Source organism: Lagopus leucura, unplaced genomic scaffold (assembly GCF_019238085.1).
Source record: "Lagopus leucura isolate 7727_CA_CO unplaced genomic scaffold, USGS_WTPT01 Super-Scaffold_741, whole genome shotgun sequence".
Lineage (NCBI taxonomy): Eukaryota > Metazoa > Chordata > Aves > Galliformes > Phasianidae > Lagopus > Lagopus leucura.
Window position 1 is genome coordinate 11,543,059 of NW_024962256.1, and position 23,263 is coordinate 11,566,321.

At 47.1% G+C, this 23,263-nt stretch overlaps 1 protein-coding gene across 1 annotated transcript in view; it reads right to left on the reverse strand.

Moving 5' to 3' along the window:
- TCERG1L (transcription elongation regulator 1 like) overlaps positions 1–23,263 on the reverse strand; it is a 63,113-nt gene that overhangs the window by 32,832 nt on the left and 7,018 nt on the right. The window contains 1 exon segment of the mRNA XM_042863571.1: positions 18,517–18,681. Within this exon segment, the coding sequence (XP_042719505.1) occupies positions 18,517–18,681 (165 nt within the window).

Consider the following 23,263-nt stretch of genomic DNA (forward strand, 5'->3'; position numbering starts at 1 on the left):
ATCCACCCCCGTGTTGTATTCTGTTGCCCTCCTCCTGAGGCATGAAAATCATACAGATGTAAGCAGACACTGAACGTTTGTATGGGCTTCTTACGGCCCTGCCAGAGCCAGGATGGCCAATGTGCCACCCGCACCCCGCAGGCAGCAGTTGCTGGGCTGACAGGAGCAGGCTGGCAGCTCCACCAGCTGTTGGCACGGCTGCAGCCAGAGGGACAGATGGCAAGGAGCCAGCGGGACTCCAGACAGAGGTCAGAATGTTGGACAAATAAAGCCCTTCCAGGAGAGAAGCAGGACGGCGTGACGCCCGCTGTGCTCCCTGTGGCACAATGGCCATGGGAGCACTTTGAAGTTCCCTTCATGTATGCAAACCTATGGCAGTCTGCAATTCCACAAATGAACCTGGAATAAGGTCACGATGTGCTGAGCTGTCTCCCTATGGATGGACATACAGCGCTGCATATTAGCTCAGCTTTTATCCATCAAACACACACTGCACGTTGAAGCATGGCTCTGCTCTGTACAGCTTTAACTGTCTCTTTGCAGTGATTTATGATCACCTGGAGGAAAAATAAAATTATCAGTGTGTCTTTCAATGTGATGGAAGCAATTAGCTCAGAGCTTCCACCCGTATTTGACTCAAGTATATACGTAGATACATATACACATACATATAGATATTTTTAATACATGCAGATCAGGCTCAATGGCTTACTTCAATTATAACTGATGCTTGCTAAATAAGCTCGAATGATTTAAGGCAATCATAAACTTTAAGAAATAAATATTTATGCTTCCTAGTACTTTGTGCTCACGAAAAAGCAGTCTTTGCAATAGATGGATTTGGAATACAAATAAACTCGGTGGATTTCACTGAATGTCATAATGCAATATAAGCTTTCAGTATGAACTCCACATAACCTGGGCTGGAATAATACCCAAATACCAGCCACAAAGAACCTGACACATTTCTAGATACCCTTAAAGCCAAGGAGCACCCACCCATAAGTTTTGTGTTTGGAAACACCTCTCCATTTTAAAAATTATTTCAGTGCAAATGCACTTTACTGTCATTTAAAAAGCTAAGCAGCCTGTATCTCAGTGTAACCGTGATGGCATTGCAAGGACAGAGGAGGACTAAGGCAGGTGAGAGCAGCCTGGGTACCCGAGCACCCAGAGAGAGTGGCCCCAGTGCAGCTACAGCTGCGGAGGGGTGGAGAAGGAAGAGAAAAAGTTGTGAATGAAGGAGGAAGATCTTAAAGAAACAATCACTGGAAGTTTCTCACTGGGAGATCCAAAACACGACAGCAGAGACAGAGCAAGCAGAACGAGGCATCACCCTGTGGTGGCTAAGGAGGAATAGTGGCTCATCCCCAAACAAAAACTGCTTTCCTCCCCTAATTTCTGCAGAATGCAGGCGGTGATGCTGATGGGATCCCTGCAGTGGACAGACAGGTGGTTAATCCTTCCACTACTTGCAGGCACAGCAGCTTTGGTGTCAGCTGCATCTCCTGCTCCTTGGTCAGCTCACAACGTGGGTAGCTGGCCTGGTTGGGGTTGCTTATAGCTGTGCTGGTCCTACTGGGAATGGTTATAGCTGTGCTGGCCCAACTTGGGACAGCCATAGTGGACAGCCCAGCTACCAAGCACACCTGACCTGTCATTGTCCATCACTGCTCTCACAGCCCAAGAACTGAATGGGAAATTCCCAGCTGTGCTTGTTCTGCAGCAGAGAATGCTGTCCCCATATATGCACCAGGGGACACATCAAGTTGGGCAGCACCAGGCAAACAGGAGAAGCAACTTTCAATTACACAAACGCCATTCCTCTAGCTTCACAGGTTCCTCTTCTGTTAAACTTCCTAAATGCAGTGATACTTTACAAAACCTGTGCTCCTTGAAGCACCCACAGGAATGGTGTTACCAGAATTCATGCGCTGTACCTCTGCTTCACAAATGGAGTCAGCCCCAAAGCACCACGGTGGTGGCACTGGAACCAGCATGCAGTCACCCGCACATCCCAGTGCATTTCCCAGCCTACGGGAGGGCAAACCAAGGTGACATTGACAGGAGTTCCTAAAACTCAGCTCCATTATTGAGGCATGCTTGTTTCAGGAGCAGGGTACCTCAGAGCTGGGAGCAGCAGGATCCTCCCAGCAGCTGTACCCTGTGTGTCACAGGGTGCTGCTTGGGGACACTGCATGCTCCCGGGCAGGGCTCCTCTGGGATGTCTTCTCACCAGAACACAAAGAAAGGATCATTCCTTGTGTTCTTCTTCATTTAGAAACATCTGCCTGTATTCACTGCATTCTGCTGCTAAGAGAAAACAAAGATAATAAGGGCATTTATTTTGACTAGGATGAAATGACAGCAGGCATGTCCTCAATAAATCATGCCAATAAGAGAGAGGCAAAGCAATTACTCAAAGCAGACTGGAGCTGCCTGAGACAGGAGGAGCCTCCTGAGCAGAACTAAGGGAGGAAAGCGACTGTTGCTGCCCAGGCCCAGCACCACAGCCGGAGCATCCCAAGGCATGCAGGCAGCATCCTGCTTCCAGAGCTCAGAGGATGGAGCTAACCTTCACACCACTCAACAGCAGCAAATAGAACTGACTGAGAAAGAAAGAACAGGGTCCCACTGCTCAGCCACTTTGCAGCCAGTCTGGTATCTCCAGAACACAAAAAACGCAACTGATTACAACCATCCATTGGCTCATTCCCTAAACAAAACCAGTAATCCATGGTGGAAGCCAGAGCACTGCCACTGCAGCTCTTCCTTGCTACAATCTGAGCTGCTAAGAGAGTCAGTGCCTGCCAGCCAACAGCCAGACACACACACCACTGCCCTGCCAAGAGCCTTCCTCATCCTCCTCAACCTCCTCCTCCTCAGGCATTGAGGGCTGCATCCCACAGCCACACTGTGCAGGATAAGCCCTGTGCCTCCTGCACTGCAGGACCAGGAACTCGTGAGAAGTGAAAATCTCCATGCCCTTGCTGCTAAAACCCATACTAAAAGGTTGGTGTTCTTACTGAAAAGTTTTCATTGTCAGTGGAGGCAATGGAATCACATAGACAGCCTCGGAAAAAGGACAAGATCCTGAACGTTTACTCCTACTTAAAAAAGAATCATAGAATCATTAAGGTTGGAAAAGCCCTCTGAGATCCCCAGCATCAGCCCACCCGCCGTGCCCCCTGCCCACATCCCCCAGTGCCACATCCCCACAGATGGCCCCTCCAGGGACAGGAACTCCCCCACCCCCTGGGCAGCCTGATCTCCTTCTGAGAAGGAATTTTTCTTTTATCCTCATAGTTCAGGAGCAGAAGACAACAACTGGATCACCTTTGGCTTTTTTGAGATGACAAAATATTTCAGTGAGACTGAGCCCAAGAATGTGATTTTCAAAAGTGTTCCCATCACTGAAGAGTAGAAAATCCATTAACAGCACAATTTTGTTGACTTTCAAGCCACTGATGCAACACTGAAAATCCCAGAGTTAATAACAAGCCCAGCAGGTACACCACAATATGTTTATTTCTAAGTCAAATATGAGCTGCAATGGTTCTTTTTTACATCCAAATTGAAACGTAATGAGAGAATGTATTAACAAAGAGCATTAAATATTCAGTGCTCAGGTTGTGCACGGGGAAGGCTTTGCCTAAGAGCTTCCAAGGGCCCGCGTTGCGGTGCTGATGGCACATGGGCTCTGCCCTTTGGATACCAGTCAGTATAATTCCTCTCCTGCATGAAAGAAACCAGCTACCCAAACCTAGAACTGCCCAAACCAGGACATACACATTAAATACAGAGTTCTAATATTGAATCTAAAATGCTCAAAAGAGCTTTGCTCATAGAGGCAGACCTAGCTGCCATTTCTCCTTGCAGTAAGTACAGAGAGAAAGCAATTCTTGTGGGATGCAAGCACATCACCCTTAAATCCTCTTGAACTTGTCATCAATTCCTCACTTGTCATTGATAACAACCACAAAGTCTTGTAACATCACAGAGCAGATGAATTCAGTGCAGTGAAACCCAATGGGACCAGAGGAGGAACCCCAGGTTTCCCCTGTGTCCCAGGGGTCAGAATGGGGCTCCAGATTTCCTGGTGCAGACTCTAACCTGTGCACAGCAAACCAGGAAGCACCCATTATTACAGAATGATAGAATGGCTTGGGTTGGAAGGGACCTCATGAAGATCCAACCCCCCCAGCACATGCAGGGCCACCAACCTCCACATTTCACAGCAGCCCAGGCTGCCCAGGGCCCCATCCAACCTGGCCTTGAACACCTCCAAGGATGGACGTGGCATCCACAGTCTCTCTGGGCAGCTGTTCCAGCACCTCACCACTCTCATAGCAAAGAACTTCTTGATATCCAACCTCAGTCTTCCCTCCTTCATCTTAAAACCATTTCCCCTTGTCCTGCCACACAGAACACATCATGGAGTGTAACATCAAATTAAGGGAAAACAAAACCAACAAGCAACTCTTGCACACAAAAAAAACATCCAGAAGTGCTGCAGACTGACAGCTGCACAGCTCCCACTGACTGCATGGAGATCCTCACTAAAAACGACTCTTAATTTACAAACCCAAAAATGTGTGCTGTAGTTCTGTATCCACACAACCTTTGGATGGGCACGCTGCACCCAAGTCTGCACCAGCCAACCTGCTGTGATACAGAACCCATGTTGTTTTGTGGCTGCTTGCAGCAGGGACCTTGGGAACACCAGTACCTGGTAATACAGAGAATTATTCACTTTTCTGGGATCCATCAACCCATTTGCAACACCTGCAGAAATGTGCTGGCTTCCCAGCTACTGAGCAGCAGTTGCTCTCCTCAAACTGAACTCACCACTACGCAAACATTTATTGAAAGACAAGAATGAGCAACAGAACACTTTGTGTGGGCATCTTCTGTGGTACCAGAAAGAATTTCCTGTAGAAGTGCCTCGGAAGGATTAGGAACAAAAGAGATGCTCCTTGCCCCAGAGCCACCTATGACAACAGCTGCCTGAGGGAGTTCCTGACTCCCAGATCTGGCTCCCAGCAAGAGCAGAACAGGTTGGCTCTGGCTGCTGGAAAAACAGGAATCATTTCAGAAGCTTGAAGAGTCCTCTGTCAATCATGGAAAATACTGCTACCCAAAGCCAGAAGGATTTCAACCAGCTTCCATGTTTTCAACTTAAACAAGTACTAGAAGCAAGGATAGATGCTTTTTGGATTTCAGATTTGATCCCAGACAGATGAGGAGCCACAATGGCCAGCATGCCGTGCTTCCAAGATGAGCAGCCACCTTTGTACGGTGGTAGCTCCAGTGGAAAGCACTACTATGTGGAAACAAGTAAACAAAGTAAGTGTTGTAATTCTTCAGTAGTTTTAATTGCACTCAATGCTTATCCCAAAATCACAGAATTCTGTAATTTACAGTCATTAGGATCAGTTAAGATGCTCTCCATGAACTACCCAGGGAGCTATCTGAATCTCAGCCGACTCCATTAGCTCGCTTCCTTCCACAGGCAGCCACTGCAGCTGGCTCCCAGGGCTGGGTTCCTGCAGGAGTTCTGCAGCACAGACCTCACTTTGCCCATAGCTACTGGAAGAGGAGCAGCTTCAGGATGCAAGAGTGACTTCCAACAGGCTCTGGGATGCCTCTGCTGAAGTGGAACTGTACAAGAAGCACTCCTATGAATTACGAGTCCAGCAAAACATACCCAGATAATTAATTTCTTTCCTGGATCCATTTGGTGATGCAAAACAATGTGGGAAAGGCAACCAGATGAGACCTCATAGGACTAAGAGAAAACTTATGTGAAGGAATCATTCCAGCTGTTTGTTTCCCACTATTAATCTCCACTCCCATCTCCCTTACACTGCACATGGCAGAAGGCAAACAGGGCACAAGAACACATCTATGACATACACACTCAAGCTGTAGTAGGAAGACAGCTCCTGGTGCACCACTGAATTCAGAGGAATGGAGCACAGCATCCCTGCCTCCCCCCCATCAGCCTGGGAGCTGCTTGGCCACCCTGGGCTGGAAGAAGAATGAACACTTCTTTGTGTCTGAGCATCAGAATTATTCACAGATGCTATGGAAGCACTTGGGGAATCCTAAGATGTGAATCACAAGTCAGGATTCTCTTTTTTCTATTTTTTTTTTTTTTTTCTCCTAAAGATTAAGTTGTAACTGAGATAAAATAAGTGATCTGAAGGCCTCAGGTAGGCAGGGATGGCCAGTAGAATACCCTCACCTCCACTGCCAGCCCTTAAATGAGGTCTGGAAGGGGTGAATCCTGGTTCCTTCCATCCAGTCACTCAGCTGCACTGCATGTACCTGAGCTCCCCTGGGCTGGCCCTGCCTTCCCACCAGGTGCTCCATCAGTGCTTCAAGCCACGTCTTTGTATCTCTGCTACACTCACAAAGAACACCCCAAAATGCTATGCCAACTCAAGCTGCCACAGGGTCTGCCAGCAGAAAGCATGCCCAGATTCAGGCCAGCAGGGCTGCTATGTGCCCTAGGCACCACTGAGCTGCAGCAGGGCGAGCTGTGCCATTCAGGGCTGAATGCTTACAGTGACTCAAGGGGCGGCCAAAACTGTGCTGCTGCTGTGGCTGCTTGGAGGAAAATCCTCAGAGATCCTTTATACTTCCAGTTGTGTTTTCGTTGTCAGAGAAACACCTCCTTAAATTGAATCTCAACAGCACTTTGTTTTCATAAAAGAGTGATGCACAAAACAGAAAAATGAAGCGCTAAGAGAAACTTAAGAAATTAAATGTAAAGAAAAGTGCCTTCATGATTTTCATTTTTGGGGCAATTATCGCTTGTTCCCTTAAAGATAAAATCAAAAATAAATTATCATGTCAGAACGCTGGCAAGCTGCGTGTCACTATCAATTTCAGATAATTAAGTGTGATGTATTTTGGAGCAGAGCCAAATGCTGATAACGTGGCAATTACTTCCACAGAGCCCAGTCAAAATCACATAACGCTCTCCTCCTGCATCTTCATTACTGTCTTGCTTTAAACTTGGGGTTTAAATTATCTCAAGAGCTTCCAAAAAAGCAAAGGCACGACTTTGCAGAGTTGAGGAGCTACGGCTGTGCTGCAGGCTCGGGGCCGTACCATGGCCATCCAAACCAACCCACACTCATCTTTTCTTCTGAAACCCAGCAGCTGTCCTCATACCCACAGAACAAGCTCAGGCTGCACTGCACGACTGCAGATTACAGAGCTACTCTATAATGTATAATTTTCATTCTCTGTGATTTGAAGAGGACAATTGATTTCTAGGGAAGAAGAGAAAATACGATTTCATCTCGTTTCATGCAAGCAGATATTTACAAGATACAAATCATCAAGACAGCATGGCTGCAAGCATTAGATTACAATTTGCATTAGACTGGCATTGTTTTACATTACTTCTCTTCTACTAAAGGCTATCCCAAAAACTGTTTCCTTCGAAAGGATCTGTTTTGGTATCAAATGTCACACATGTAAGATACCAATTTGGGGAAAAGGAGAGGAAAATCAGCTGTTTTACTTTTGGGATGAGACCTTCAGCTGCTGTCTTCCAGCTGGGATTCCCACCAGCCTGAGCCTTACAGGATGACAACACTGCAGCCCATAACATGCTGCCATGACTTCTCCTTCAGAAAAAAATCTCTCAGTACAAACCCTATGAAAACAACACCGAAGGAGGACACAGGAATCACAGAGTTATTAAGGCTGGAAAAGCTCTCTGCGACCCCGCCATGCCCACTGCTCACATCCCTCAGTGCCACATCCCTGTGGTTCTGAACTCCTCCATGGACAGGGACTGCCCACCCTTGGGCACCGTGTTCTCTCTGGTTATACCCACCCCACCACACAGCAAGTCCAAAGGCCTTTCTCTAAATTTTCCATTCTCCTTTACCCAAACTCCAAACTTACGTTTCCCTACTAGGAAGGCACCGTGGCTGTGCCCCAGCTCCCACTGCAGGCAGAGCTCCTGCCCCAGAGCCGTGCTGGGGATGGGCTGACAGTCAAACCTGATGATCTTAGAGGTCTTTTCCAGCCTTAAAGATTCTATAATTCTACGGACAGACAGAAGCTCAGCAAACACTTCAGTAAATCTGCAGCAAAATCACGAAATGTCAGCTCACATCTTCAGCCAATGAACAGCGATAAGGAAAGACCCCTTCTATCCTTCTGGCTGTTTTGCCTCCTTTGAGCAATCTGCTTTTGTTGTTTTTAATTTCCAGCGGATGGAGAGAGAAAGAAATCAAATCAAAGTGAATTCAAAGAGAAGTCAAAAGGAGTCGTAAAACTTAAATGTCTACAGCTAAATTGCCCCTGTTCAGTCTTTTATATATATACATATATACCCCCACATATAAGGTGTGCTGTATTGTCCATGCTTGTAAACAGCATCTAGTTTAAAAAACAACCAGAAACCCAAGGACAGGTCTGCAGGAGGGCTCAGGCATTGGCTGCAGAGCCCAGTGTTTCTGCAGGAGCTCTGCTGCTGCCCACCCACATTCATCATTCAGAAGCTGCTAATTGCAGGCTGTTAAAACGCTAATTGCTTTTCAAAGTCTTGCTGCCACATTCGGGATCACAGAGGTTTCCTGATTTAAGAGCTCTCCTAGGAATTATTGCAGAGGGCTTTTTGTTCCCACCTTCCTTGCCTTGGGGGGGCATTTCTGCCCCGCTGCCAGCACCCATCTCCAGACGATGGCTGAGCCCACCTGGAACCACGGCACCCGGCATCAGCAGGGCTGGGCACAGACACCTCCCAGCTCTGGATGAGCTTTGACTTTTGAAACGAGGAAGAGCTTCTGTACCATCAGCATAACAGAGCGCTGGCACAGGCTGCCCACAAAGGGGGTGGATTCTCCTTCCCTGGAGCAATTCAAAACCCACCTGGACACTGTCATGCAACTTACTGTAGGCAACCTGCTTTAACAGGGGCATCTCCAGAGGTCCTTTTCAAGTTCTGCAATGCTGGCATTCTTTGATAATGGCATTAAAAGTGACTTATTTAATAATAAAATCTTCAAAATCTTCAGCCCCACGTTTAGAAAAGGAAGCAACACAGATCCCCAAGCCTCTACTGGAGCTGCTGTGCTTCTGCCCAGCCTGACAGATCCTGGGCCATCATGATGCTGCAGATATTCAGCTCAGCATTGGAGCCCTATTTCAGGCAGCTGGAAAATACCAACCTTGCCCTGAGTTTTCTGTACTCTATTCTCAAGACAAACAATGGAATACAGAAGATAGACATCCAACTTCTGAGCTGTCACAAGGATGGAGCTCCCAAACCCCACTCCACTCCTCTGGCAGCTCCAGGGCTCCATGGGCACGGATGGGCACCACCAAAGACACCCCTAAAATTCCAGCTCAGGGACAAATCTCAGTATGTTTAGCAACAGAGCTTTTAAACAGCATTTCAAGAGGGCTACTAAACAGCTACATACATCAAGTGTGAAATTAGATTCCCTAGTCCTACTTTCATTAATTAACTCACTGAACCTGTTTCAGTAATCACAGCTATGCAGCAGTGGGAATAGGAGATTCGTGGTCAAGCCAGGCACCGACTCACCTACCTCTCCATGCTAAGCCATGCTGGTGATCCTCCCTTCACAACCAGCACCACTGGCAGTGCTGGCCTTGCCTGATCATCTCATCTTACCTTGTGTTCAAAGAGGGAATGCACGTGGTGCTGAGTGTCTGTCCTACAACAGCAGCACAGACAGCTTTATCCTTTTCAAAGCGATTCCAGCCTCCTGAAACCAAGCAACCCAAAGAATGAATCCCTCTGGAAAGCAAACAACGTGCTAATGCCAAAAAACGTTCCACTGCCATCCACCCTGCAAAATTCTCTTAGCCCACAGTAAACAGCATGCACCTGCCAGAGCAAATTGAGGTGAGGATGCAGTATTTGTGCAACATCACACAAATGTCAAACTGCTCACTTGTTAAAGAGGAATGAAGCCAGGATGCTTGTTTGGAGCCATTCACAAAGCCCACTGGGCTATATCATCCCCTAGATTTACCATGAAAATAAGCTGTGTGTGAAGTGAAACCGGGCTTTTCTGCTCACCTATTGTCCCTTTATGTTCAAAGACTTTTTCCTCTTCTGTACTCAATCAGAACAACCAGCGGAAGCCAGCATGAGTCAACTGCCCCAGCACACAGGGACAGCACTTGATGCCTGTGTCCCCATGTCCCCAGCTGTCACAATTCTCCTGGTGCCACCACCCCATGTCGGGCAGCACAGCAAGCATCCATTAGTTCTGCCATTGTTCTTTACAAAGCCAGACCTAAACAGCACGTGGTCAACATTTTAATTAATTACTGACATATAGAATAACGTATTCAGTAATACTGATATGTTAGAATCAGTAACAGATACACCTGAGCTCCCTGCTGTAGACTTTTTAGAGATTACTTCCCCTTAATTCCCCCCTATAAAGGGCATGATCAGGGCACTGCTCCTCACTCTGCAGCAGAGCACAAATTAGGTGTAACCAATAGATCACAGCAGCACAAGGGATGCTGTGGTTTTCCAGCAGTGGTTCCTGTGTGTTCCTAGGATGTGTCAAACTGCACCACAACCATTCCAGCACCACTGGTTCCACAACTCTCAGGATGAAAGACAAGTCAGTGTGGGTTGATCAGACTGTTCCTCTGTTTCTCCTTACAAATGTGGACCCTCCCAGCCAAGGGTCTCTGCACCAGGCACTGCAGGGATGGCTCTGCGCCATCTGATGATTCCTCACTGATCCTCTCACTGTGTCACAAATCAGCTGGATGCTGCAAGGATTAAGGAAAAGTCACCTTTATTCCCACATGCTGTTATGTGTGAGACAAGAGCTAGAGCTACATGAAAGGACAGGATCATAGAGCCATACACGATCCCGAGTTGGAAGGGACACATAAGGATCACTGAGTCCAATTCCTGGATGTGAGACAACAATTTGCACATGGGGAGGTTTAGTTTGGAAGCCAGAATGAATTCCTTCACAGAAGAGTGCTCAGGCCCTGGAACGGGCTGCCCTGGGCAGCAGTGCAGCTCCCATCCCTGCAAGAATAGAGGAGAAGTGTGGACACAGCACTCAGGGACATGGCTTAGCTGTGGCCTTGTAGTGCCAGGTGGATGGCTGGGCTTGATGATCTCAGAGATCTTTTCCTATCTGAATGACTCTATGGAACTAGGAACTGGAGGATAAGGATGTGAGAATGCAACCAGCAGCATCCTGTGCCAAACACCACCCTGCTTGCCTGCAGGGCACCCAGCTGAAGGTCCCCATCCCCGTGGCCAGCACAGAGCAATAAGGACAGCAGTGTGAGCCACAGGGCAGGGAGCCACAGCTCAGCCACTCTGAGTGCTTCATTAACACATTCACATTCTGTAAAACTTCCCTGATTTATTTCCATATGAAATATTTCTCCTTATGAAAACCAATTCCAGCATAAAATCTCAATCTTGTAGTTTAATAGGATGTAATTCTGGAAGAATACAATAAATTATGCAGCAAGAAACCTTTGGAACTTCAACTTTGTCTCTGTCATATCAGAACAATTATTTCTGCATGACCCAATCCTTTGTATTTCAGAGAAAAATCTTCCAACCCTTATTTCTAGGAGGATTCGAGTTATAAATTACCTTTGGAATTCCAAAGTCAGTAACACAGAAATGTGGTTCCATCTTTCCCCCCCATGTGTTCCCTCAGCTCTGCAGCATCCCAGCAGCCCTTGCCCACACTGTGTGTGCTGGTGTCAGTGGGGCTCAGTGTGTGCCAGCAGCAGCTGTCCCAGGGGGCAGCCAGAACCCCCACCTTGTTTGTAGCAATGCTCCCAGCTCACTCTGAATGCAGTAAACAGAGCAAAATTTGCAATGGAATCAATGAAATTCTATTTAGCTACCCTAGGGAAGCATCCACAGCACATTTTAAATTGTGGAATTTAATTAATTTTCCTGATTTATATGCTGGCCAACGAGCTAAGATCCGTTTTACCTTGTTAAATCTATTTACACTTAGATAGCAGGGACAGATCGAGGAATACATCCAGCCAGCCAGACAACACCCACCAACACCTGACTTTAGTTACCAAAGCCATTTGTTTCTCACTGTCTATCAGGCTGTCATCAGAGATGATGCCTTGGATAAAAGAAAAGCCCAATAACCAAAATCCAGCTTCCTGTTTGCCGCTTCTCTGCACTCCATTGCTGCATGCTACTGCTATGGCCCCAAACTCCTGTCTGCACTTTGTTTTCTTTCAGATGAGCTTCCCCACTGGTATAGCAATACCAATTTAACTGCTGATGTTAAATATAATAGCAGTCTTGAATTAAACTGAAATATGCTTTATGGGACTGCCATTTACCCCGCGAGTTCACTGTTACATCAGACAAACTGCCCAGGCCGCTGATGACATCAACTGCAAAGCAGTGTCCCTCCTGCTGCATCTTCCCAACATTCACATGGACTTCAGCAACACGTGCTCCTTCCCCCTGCTCTGAGCACCGCAAACTCATTTGAGAAGGAAAGGTCCTCTGAAGGTCCCCACTGTCCTGCAGGAACAGGACCTGTAGCCCCAGCAGTACCAAAGCAGCAGTTCACAACAGATGCCTTTACACCATCCTACTTTGAATCATTTTGCGTGGCAGCACCATCACACGCTGTAGCTTTATTAAGTGCTAGAAGCACATAGAGAAGCACAAAGTTCCATTGAGGGCCACCCAGCCCTGGGCCATCACTCATCCTGCCGGGACTATTCCGTCCTTGCTGCCATTTGGCTTTTCCTCCTCAGACTTCTGCCACCCTTGTACTGAATCAAGATTAGCTAGGGGACTGCTTTAATAAACAGAATCTCAGCTACATTTCAGCCTGCAATAGAAAAAAAGCTGAAAACTCTTCCAGAGGGAAAACAATGCCTCCCAGCTGAAAAGGAACAGCACTGACATAAGTGCACTGCAAGGTGTGGGCAGCACAGCCCAGTGCCCAGAGCTGAGCCGATGCCTGCACCATCCCCAGCCTGCAATCCAGGGGCAAGTGCTCTGCAGGTATCTTGGCAGTGCAGATGTGTTCCTAACCTCTGAAACACGATTCAAGCTCTCTACAGCAGCATCCTGGCATCGTCTGAAGGAAAAATAAAACAAAAAACTACTGCTTGATTTAATAAGTGGTTAAACATATAGTAAATAAATCTGACTTTTATGACATTTACCAAGCAAACAGTCGGGCACGAATGGAAGGATTCGGGTTGTTTGCCCTTGTGGCTACATGGGCCATTTAATTATGTTCTTGCTATTGTCAGTACCTTGATATCTCTCTCCAGGCACTGAAGCAGTGCCCCCTCCTGCCCCAGCGGAACGATCAGCCAAAGGCCAGGGCCCACCCCAGGGCTGACCACACAGCCCTGCCTGGCAGCTGGGCACTCCATGCACGCTCTGCAGAGATGTACCAGCCAGCAGGAGGCAACTGGCACTCATGGGAAGGGGTTAGCTCAAAAACCGCTGCGCGTGCATGGCTTCCCTCGCACCCGCCAACACAGATACGAAGCTGAAAAGTAATTTTATGCTGGATATTAGCTCAAGCAGGAAGTTATCACTTTAATAACTATAAACATCCATTTGCTTGCTTCGTTACACAGCATTAAAGCTGGGCAGATCATTTACAACGAGCTCGTTAGAAATGCTCCGTGCGCCAAGATGAGTGGCTGTTACTGCTAGGCACACAAGAGACCAGGAAGGAGGGGGGAAGCTTCCCAGTATGTCAGTGCCACACTTCTGCTTGGAATACCTGGAACTGCTCCTCTGGTGATCTGAAAACATTACTACTTGTTCACATAGGACTATGAACTCCCGGGCTGTATCAGTTAGACCACAGGTGTGCAACATTTTGGCTCACCTGGGCCGCACTGAGCGAGGAGGAATTGTACAGACCTCGTATAAAACATATGCTATAGTTAATGTATATACACAGCAATTATTTTTTTTTTAATGTAAAAAAGAGGACAACAAAAGCATCAAACCATTGAGTTGGACACTTACAATGCTAAAAAGACACACGAGGCAAGTTGCCACCCAGTGTACCACCATCACAGCCCCAGAAGCCCAGACACAGAACAGGACAGGCCTCAGCTCTCCATTCAATTATTTGTTAGGAACAAATTTCCCCATCCCCCCAGTGTTCCCCCAGACAAAGCAGTGGGGAGGGCAGCACTCCAGCACAGCCAGCAGCCTTCGCTCCTCTGCTGCAGAAGAAAAACCCTTTGTTTCCCCCCAAAAATACTGTCAAAATAACTGAGTAATTGTTGTTATGAAAATGTGTTTTGTATCAGCAGAATTCACTAATGAAGCAAGCTGACAGACACATGAAGGAGCATGCGGAAAGCTCTGGCACTGAGAGGTGTTTTGAACACACAACGTTGCTTGGCCGCTAAGTTACTGATAGGAAAAATACTTAGTCACTTCCCAGCTGTTCCATGGCAGGCTGAACCATTAAATGTAAACCATTAAATAATTCTGAAAGGAAGAGAACAGGTGGCAAATGGCTTATATGGCAGATGGTGTCTTTTTTAATATTTGTACTGGCTGCTAATTTACAGAGTCCATAACTGCACGCTCATACCTTACCTTTTCCATTTGAATAATCAAGAAATGGGATGTGAAAAAAATAAATCCCCTTGCCCCTAATACAGTAGCCATAAAAAAGACATTTGAGATTACCAGCCATCCCATACCTGAAGCACCAAATAACTCTACATGCTAGGATTTTATTGTCTTTTTTTTTTTTCCTAAGAGAGAGTCCTCTTTGAAGCCTTGGCTTGATAGCACTGGAAAATTAAGTTCTCTTCTTACCAGCAGAGCAAATGAGCACAAGGATGCAGCACAGATCGCTGCATAGCTGCTTTCCACAAGCTTTTATTTGGTCTTTATGTTAACGCTGGCACAAAACCCACGTTAACAGCAAGAATGGCATTAAATATTTAAACAGAACGTACGAGCAGAACCACCAAGAGATAGAAAAGGAGAAGAGGAAGAAAGGAAGAACTAACCTAAAGCTGAGCTCCGGTAGCATTTCTGGACTGTTCTCCATGTTTGCTCACTGATGTTAAACCACCTGCCCCAACGTGCAGCAGAAACCACAGAAACACTCTGCTCAGGTTTTTCACCATGACGACGACCAGAGCTCTGCAAAGCAGCTCCACACGTGCAGAGTGCAGACAATTTACTCAATGCTACCAGGTTCTCCAAGCAAGGAGAAACAGAAATGCCACTGAACAAAAGAACTGAAGCCCAGAGCTCTCCGGGATGCCAAACGTACCACCTTGTTGGCTTCACCCTGCTGGCTTTATCTGCTCCCAGGTAGCTCTTTACCCAGGGATTAGGAGCTTTCTGGCAGTGAGCATCTGGCACTTTTTATCTGTGCTCCCAAACCCAGAATGGGACATTGGCCACCACTGGCTTTGGCTGGAATTCCCTTTCACCACTTCAAGTAAAGTGGGGCCAAGCAGTCATTCTGTCACAGCAGAAGTCCCTAACAATTGCAACTTTAACTGCTTCCAGAAGATATTCAGGACATCCATCATTAGAAGCTGGCAAAGTCACCCTTTCCTTTGGTACTGCTTTTAGGACAGAAGCCTGCACTGTGGCAGACAGCAAACAGAGCAATGCATCCAACACCTCTGAAACACATCAGACTGTACCACAGGACTTGTCTGGTGTGGTTTGAGGCAGGAAGGAGAACATGGGGAGGCTGCCCTGTACACTGCAGCTGCTGAGAGGCACGCAGCAGTGGTGGTGGAGTTGGTGTGACTTGGAGAAGAATGGTCAGTGGCCAAAGGCAGCTCAGAGCTCTGCTTCACTATTGCTGTATAAGTTAATGACTGGGGAAGCCTCAAGAAAGCAGAATTTAATGTACAGAAAATGCCAGGCATACAGCGTGCTTTAAACCCTGCCTCCCCTTCAGCTAAAAGCATCATCGTCACGCTGACATTATTAAAGACGACTCATGGATCTCGAAGAAAAACAGATCTGTGAGAGAGCATTATCTGCAGACCCTGGGGCGGCTGCATTCCTCTTGCTTCATGTATGATTTATAGACTAACCCAGTAATTAATGAGCTTCCCATGTTCTCCTTGTTGAAAGTTTATGCGAGATAATGTTCTTAGAGTCATAGAACCACAGAATCACTCAGGCTGGAAAAGCGCTCTGAGACCCCCACCGTGCCCACAGCCCACATCCCTCGGTGCTGCATCCCTGCAGCTCTGAACGCCTCTGTGGATGGGGACTGTCCACCCCTGGGCAGCTGTGCCAGTGCCTGGCTGCTCTCTGGAGCAGGCTGTGATACCAACCTGACCACCAACCAGTCCTTCCCTCCAAGTAACACCAACTCCATCACCCTCTGCTGCGCATCTCCCAGCAGCTTGCACAGCAAGCCTCCCCGCTCCACTCTGTGCTAAGGACTCACCCCACACATCTTTCTTTTTACTCACACCTATCCCAATTCTGATTTGTTCATTAGAGCTCATGAAAACTCCCATTCATTACTTTCCTTTTTTCCCAGTTCCCAGGTCTCGCCGCCATCCTCAGTGCTCCGCCGCTCAGGAAGCTTTCCATCAAGCTCGTGTTGACAAAGATAATTTAAAGTGAGCACCTCAGAGTCCTCTTCACCGTGAGCACAATAAAAAGGAGTTTCATAAAAATGTTTTATGTAAGCCTTTGCAAAGGAAATAGCCAGCCCTCCAGAGAGGATGATTAATAGAGAAAAATGGTTAGCTGAATCTCGAGTTTATTTTATATGTGCCGGGCATTTCCAAGCTTTCTTTCCTAAAAAGCTGCTATATATTCCGTAGGAGAACACACCCAGAAGCGTGTGCTGTACTGTGAATGATTGATAATGGGCTGATTGCTTGGGCACTCACAGCATGGTAGTTGATAGCCTATCACACAGTCATTCGAAAGGAAAGCAACAATTATCATGGCCTGACATGTTTATCACAGCAGAACCAAGCCACTTATCTTAACTCTATAGCTCCTTGATATTATAATATTCTATCGTGCCTAATACAATTCATGCAGGGCTCAGTGCTGCAGCTGTAAATCAGAAGTCCTGCAACTGCTTCTCCCAGGAATGCCCGAGCATCTCAATTCAAGGAAGAATACATCTAGCATCTAAATCTGTATTTCAGCACGGATAAAGAACAACTCTCTTATCCTCCAATTCTCCTATAAGATGCTCATTTTCAGAGGGGTGAAGTGATCACTGTGGGTCAGAAAATATCCCATGGGAAGCCCTCAGCTCCCCTCCCCATGGCAGCACCTACAGAGCTCTGTGCTCTGCTGGCAGGATGGTCCTTTGTAACAGCTGGGAGACCGTATCCCTGCGGGGACATGAGCTCTTCACACCCTATAGCCCTTCCACAGTAGCCGTTTCTATCTGCACCATTATGATGGCTGCTCAACAGGAACGATAATTACAGAGATCCATTTCTCATGTGAAGATTTCATCTGAACACCCAATATCGTAACTGCATACTTCCTGCCAATTTCAATCTCGCTGCGTTGTGCTGCGTTACACTTCAAGTACCAAAAAGATGGAAAAGGTGCCAAAAATACATTTTTAAACTCAATTGGAATACCGTGTTTCAAAAATATAGCCTTAAGCACCCAAAGCACAAATAGCTCCAAAAATGACCACGAAGACCGAGAAGAGGAGACTCACACAGCAGGGTGATGCTGCAGAGCCCCCCAGGTACCACATGCAGTGCCATGCAGAGGAAACAGCAGGTTTTGCAGTGAGCAACCACAGGCACATCACCCACACCCAAACCTGTAAGGAAGCGTGCAGAACCCAAGGCTACGTTCCTCTAGCAGGTTTTGTAAGGAAGCAATCTGCTTCTGTCCCAAACGTTACCACTGAGCTCTGCTCGCTGGTGACAGTGACAGCATCTGAGCACAGAGCTGTGGCAGGGGAAGGTTGGTTGGGTTAGGAGAGGACTGTGCTCCAGAGGCAGTGGGCACAGCTCCAAGCTGCTGGAGCTCAGCAAGCACTGGGACACCGCTCTCAGCCATGGGGTCTGAGGTTCGTTGCTGCTATGTGGGACATGGGCTGGACTCGGTGACACCTGGGGTTCCTTTCAACTCAGGTTGATCTGCCATTCTGTCCCTTTATGTCAAACAGACATCTTTCGACTGCCAACATTGCAGCCAGCCCATTGGCACACAGTCCCAGCGCCATTAGGACCACATTTCCTTCCCAAAGGTGACAGAGGATGCAGCTCAGTTCACATACTGCCCACAACTGTCCCAGTATACCAAAAGATTGCCAACGAGCACAAACTTTTAACGCATGCTATCAGAGAACACCTTTAAGCAGTACCAGAGAAAACAATTTAAGCCCAGGTGCGTGTGCTCACACAGCAGCTGTGTGCTTGCAGCTACCAAAGCACAGCAGCAGAACGCACAGAGGCTGTCTGTGCTGCAGAGCACACGGTGCTGCTTCTCCACACCGACCCAAACGACCTTACCTGGGAATGGGGAGCCCAGCACTGGGATCCTGAGGGGTGAGAGGGTGAGCAGGCGGCACTGTGGGATGCTGGATGGGGGTGGTCCTGGGGGGGCTTCGGCCTCCACTGCCAGCAGCGCCAGGCTTGGAGGGCTGCCCACTGGGCTGGGACCACGCCGGCAGCCACCTGCAGAAAGAGATGCAATCGCTTCATTGGGATGGATGTAAGGATGCTTCCAGCATTCTGAATTAAAGGCAGCACAAACACACAGAACATTCTTAACCTTGCCTCCAACATCACGAGATAGGACTGCAGAACGGCTGAGGTTGGAAGGGACCTTAATGAACATCTGCTTCTAATAAGATGTTGCACTTTGAAAATGCTTCCAATGTCTCACAAAGCCATGCTAATTTCTTTAGGAAGCACTCATAGCAGCACCACTGGTGGTTGGACTTAATGACCTTGAGGGTATTTTCCAAACTTAAGACTCTATAAAAAGGAAGCTGTGTTTCATGCAGTGCCTTTGGCAAGGCCATAGTGCTGGCACCATGGCCCCAGCCCTTCTTGCTGTTATTCTTCCAGAGCTCTGAGCTTTAAACCCTAGGTGTGAGAACACAGCCTTGCAACCTGAAGGGACAACACAAGGCAATATTGAGTGATGTATAAGCTGCACAGAGTTGTTAAATTTAAATGATAAAAACCTCAATAATAGAAGAAGCCAAGCAGTTGAACGTATTGATCTGTATTCACTTCATCTGTCATGGTTCATAACGATGCACAAACACCCATATCTGACTTTTCACAGAATCACAGAATCACCCGGGTTGGAAGGGACCCCAAGGATCATGTAGTTCCAACCCCCCTGCCTAGCAGGGCCACCAAACATACACATTCAGATCAGGTTGCCCAGGACCCCGTCCAACCTGGCCTTAAACACGTCCAAGGACGGGGCATCAACTTTTGCTAAATAAAAGCTGTCTGATTTTAGATCTGAATGTTTGTGTTGCCCATTACATTAACCAGACATCAGTGTTACCAGCTGGACTGCTGCCCTGCTCTGTGCATGCAAACAGCTAAGCTGTACAACCTTCATATGCAGGTGCCTTCACCTTGAGCACACACCATGCAGAAACTTCATACGATCATAGAATGGCTCAGGTTGGAAAGGGCTTCAGTGCCCTCTGAATGAAGAATTTCCTCCGAACAGCCAACCTACATCTCCCCTCTTTCAGTTTAAATCCTTCCCCCTTTGTCCTGCACTATAAGACTGCCTTGAGCAGGAACTCAGCAGCTGCCCACAAAACGCAGGCTCAAACTCACTTCTGACTACATAACATTTACCTTGATGTCTGAGAAGCATAAGGGGAAGACCTTTGGAGCTCAAACTTGGCTAAATATCTTAAATAAACAAGAAAATGAGCAGTAGAAAGTCTTAAGGAAAAACCTCATTTGACAAACACCAGCTGTTACTCCCTCTACACTGAGCTATGTATTCAAAAATTAAGCAATCATTAGCTTATTATGTTATTTAGCAAATGTTTTCAGCTCATGTGGAAACCCTTCAGGCACTGAGAGCCAACTGTAGCCGAGCACAAATCCCTGCTTGATCACAGCAGACATTTCCTCAATCTGTTGGGTTTCCCTCACCTCTGCATCACTGCCGAGCCAGTGCCTGGCCCTGGGGGGCTCAGAAGGCACCAAGGGGCCTCACTGCCAGCTCAGCAGCAATGACTGTCCCCTAGAGAAGCCCCACCATTGCCCCACTCTGGACAGGGGACACAACCCAGCCCCACGCATCTCCATGGCCAGGTGCTCTGTGTGGGCCTTCAGACACCTGGATGCTCTTGCTGCCAAACGTTCCTGCTCTCAGCTCTGGGGTAGGGGAAAGACGTTCCGTGCTTTAGGAAAGGAAATTGTTCCACTTACAGCTAATTGGGGCTCTTGAGGCTATTCTCTTCAATTTCAGCAGCTCTGCTTCTCAATCTTACAATAAACAATTATTTGCCAACAAAATAAGCCCTCCGTCTTAGCAAAACAGAAGTCAAATATTTCCAGTAAGCAGTATTAAAAAGCTCCATTATTACTACTGGATATCAGCTCCAAGAGAAATCCATTTCAATACTTGTATGAGCACTAATATATCAGGCACGCAGGCAAAGAAACACCAACAAACAATATCAACATCTTATTCATTCCACCGTGGATAGATGAAAAATAGGTTACTCTCCCAAAGTTGCAATGAAAATCTCCAAAGACCTCATGGTCTGATTACTTGGACTGTTTTGATGATTGTTGCATTCATTCACCTGAGAACAACCACAGGTGTTGGTTGGGTTCCACATTCCAACTGCACGAGATCACTGCCTGCAACCCAGCCACCTTCAGTGGGAGCAACCAATTGAACTCTTTCTGCAACACTTGGAAAACAAACGTTGCAAGGAGAATTACTTTCCTGCCAGCCTCCTGTAGGGTACATGAGCAGAAAGGTTGTTTGCTTCTCCACTGATTCTTCTTTTGGGGAACACGCATGTCTCCCATAGAGCTGAGCAAAGCAACAAAGCAACAGAATCCTGCATTGCCAAAACTGAGTAGAACTCCTGGAGCTAGCAGGCCATCCTTATTAAAGTTTCATCAGCTCCGTTATTAAAGTTTCATCAGCCAGTTGAAAGAGAAGTTTGGGTGATTTCCCCGCCTTTGATGAGGCTCTCACTTGCTCTCTCCTACTAAATAATTCCACGACATGAGGATACCCCTGTAATTGTTAATACTGGAGCACATCACTGCCTGGGGTCACCACACCTTTCACTGAGCCCACTGAACACCACCCATCCCAGCAGGAGGATCCCCCAGCTCAGCCTGCCCCATAGGCTGCCTTGGGATGGTTCTTCTCAGGAGCTGGGCACTTCTTCAGCCATTGGCAGGGGCAGGAAAGCAGCTCTTTGCAGAAACCAATCCCATTTCACTGGGAGAATTTCCAGTAAGTGTGTTTTTTAGAAACACACTTATTGACTGTTTACTCGAGTTTCAAGAAGCAAATGCCTTACAAATAGGAGTAAAAAACTCTCATCTGGATAATCTTGAGCGGGACAAAATTATGACCAGTGGCTTTTTCTCCAAATCTGTTTTTGCCAAGGCACACTCCATCCTGAGCAGCAGCACAGCAGCTGTCTGTGAACAACAAAACCCACATTGATGCTCTTTTCCAACCTTCATTCCCAGTGCTCTACAGCAGCAGTAGGGAAAGACACACGAGGTGGGCAGCACATCTTGGTGTGCAGCTACTGGAGAAGCAGCTGAACAAGCAGTGAGGGTTCTCAGATAACATACTAAAGGGGGTGCAGTGCAGAAATGCAGTGAACATGTCTGATCTCCAAACTCTGCCTGCATACATGAGATCCCAGATGTTGCCATCTGTGTAGAAAAGGCTCTACAGGCACAAATATGGAAGTTTCTGTTGTACCTTTCCTTTATTACAGCACAGCATCATTTAAGTAAACTTTCTACTTGCATCCAGAAGATCCATTTTCACACGGCAGATCCATGCTTGTCAGCTTCACAACAAATCCTGATTACATTCTTTCAGTCTGCTTCTTCAGTTCTGCCTACAGGAAAACATTTTCCCCCCCTCCAAAAAAACCACGAGTGTCTCCCAAAAGACCCAAATGAAAGAAAGAAAAGGAAAAAAATCAAACAGGTTTTACAAAGCCCTTCTACAAAGTTAAAGGAACTTTTGGGGTGTCTTGATGAAGAATTAACTTTCTTTAAAGGAAACCTTTCTGACACAAATGGAGTTCCACTTCCAAGTGCTGATCTGCCTCTTCCCATAGAAGCAGACACCAAACATGACCACGCAACGCCCAACTTATATCAAAGCTTTCCTTTCACCAGCAGTTCCCTTTCAACACTACCCAAATGACATGTGGTAGTTTAGGAAAAGGATCCCAAAACTCAGCTGTCAAAGTGCTGAGGAGCATCCTAAGGGATTTACAATACTTCCCGTGTCTGCTTAAGGTAGTAAATATTTGGAAGGCTCTCAATGCACACACATATTATGAAGCCTGTATGAAAATAAAAACCAATTAAACTGAGGTTGATTAAATACTTTCAATGGAGATCCAGTGAAGCTAGTAACACAGAAGCCTTAATCATCACCTACAGAGGGCTGTATACCAACAGTTTTCTTGCTTGTTTTCAACTTCTATTCATAAAATAAATATCGACCTGTACCAGCATTGTTATCTCTAGATGACCTTTAAGATCTCTTCCAACCCAAGCCATTCTGAGGCTCAAGCTGGTTTCCCCTCACGCCAGCCCTGGCCTCAGGATCCCCGCTGGTTTCTGGGCACCATTACCACTGCACAGCCCATCCACGACTCAGTGTGCCACATCCAGGCACTGCACAATCCCAGCTGCTACTTAAAATAAAAAATGAAGTCTATCATTTGTGATCACAAAGGCACTTTGGAACTGTTTGCTGAATCACAACTGATGCTGTTTAAACCAGCTGAAGGCAGAGGGAGGGTTTATTACCAGACAGTAACACTGACAGTGGATCTCTCAGGTCTAGTCCACCAGCTTGGGACCCATTCTGCAGCATAGTGTTGCCACTTATTGCACCAGCCTGCAATAAATCTTGACACACAGCACAGATGTCACAGGATGCTCCTCGGTCAGCTCCTGCTGCTGGGCCAGGGCAGCAGGCAAGTGCTGGAGCACAGCCCTGGGACTGACAAACCTGGCTGCAGGCAGCACAGCACTCCAGCACCAG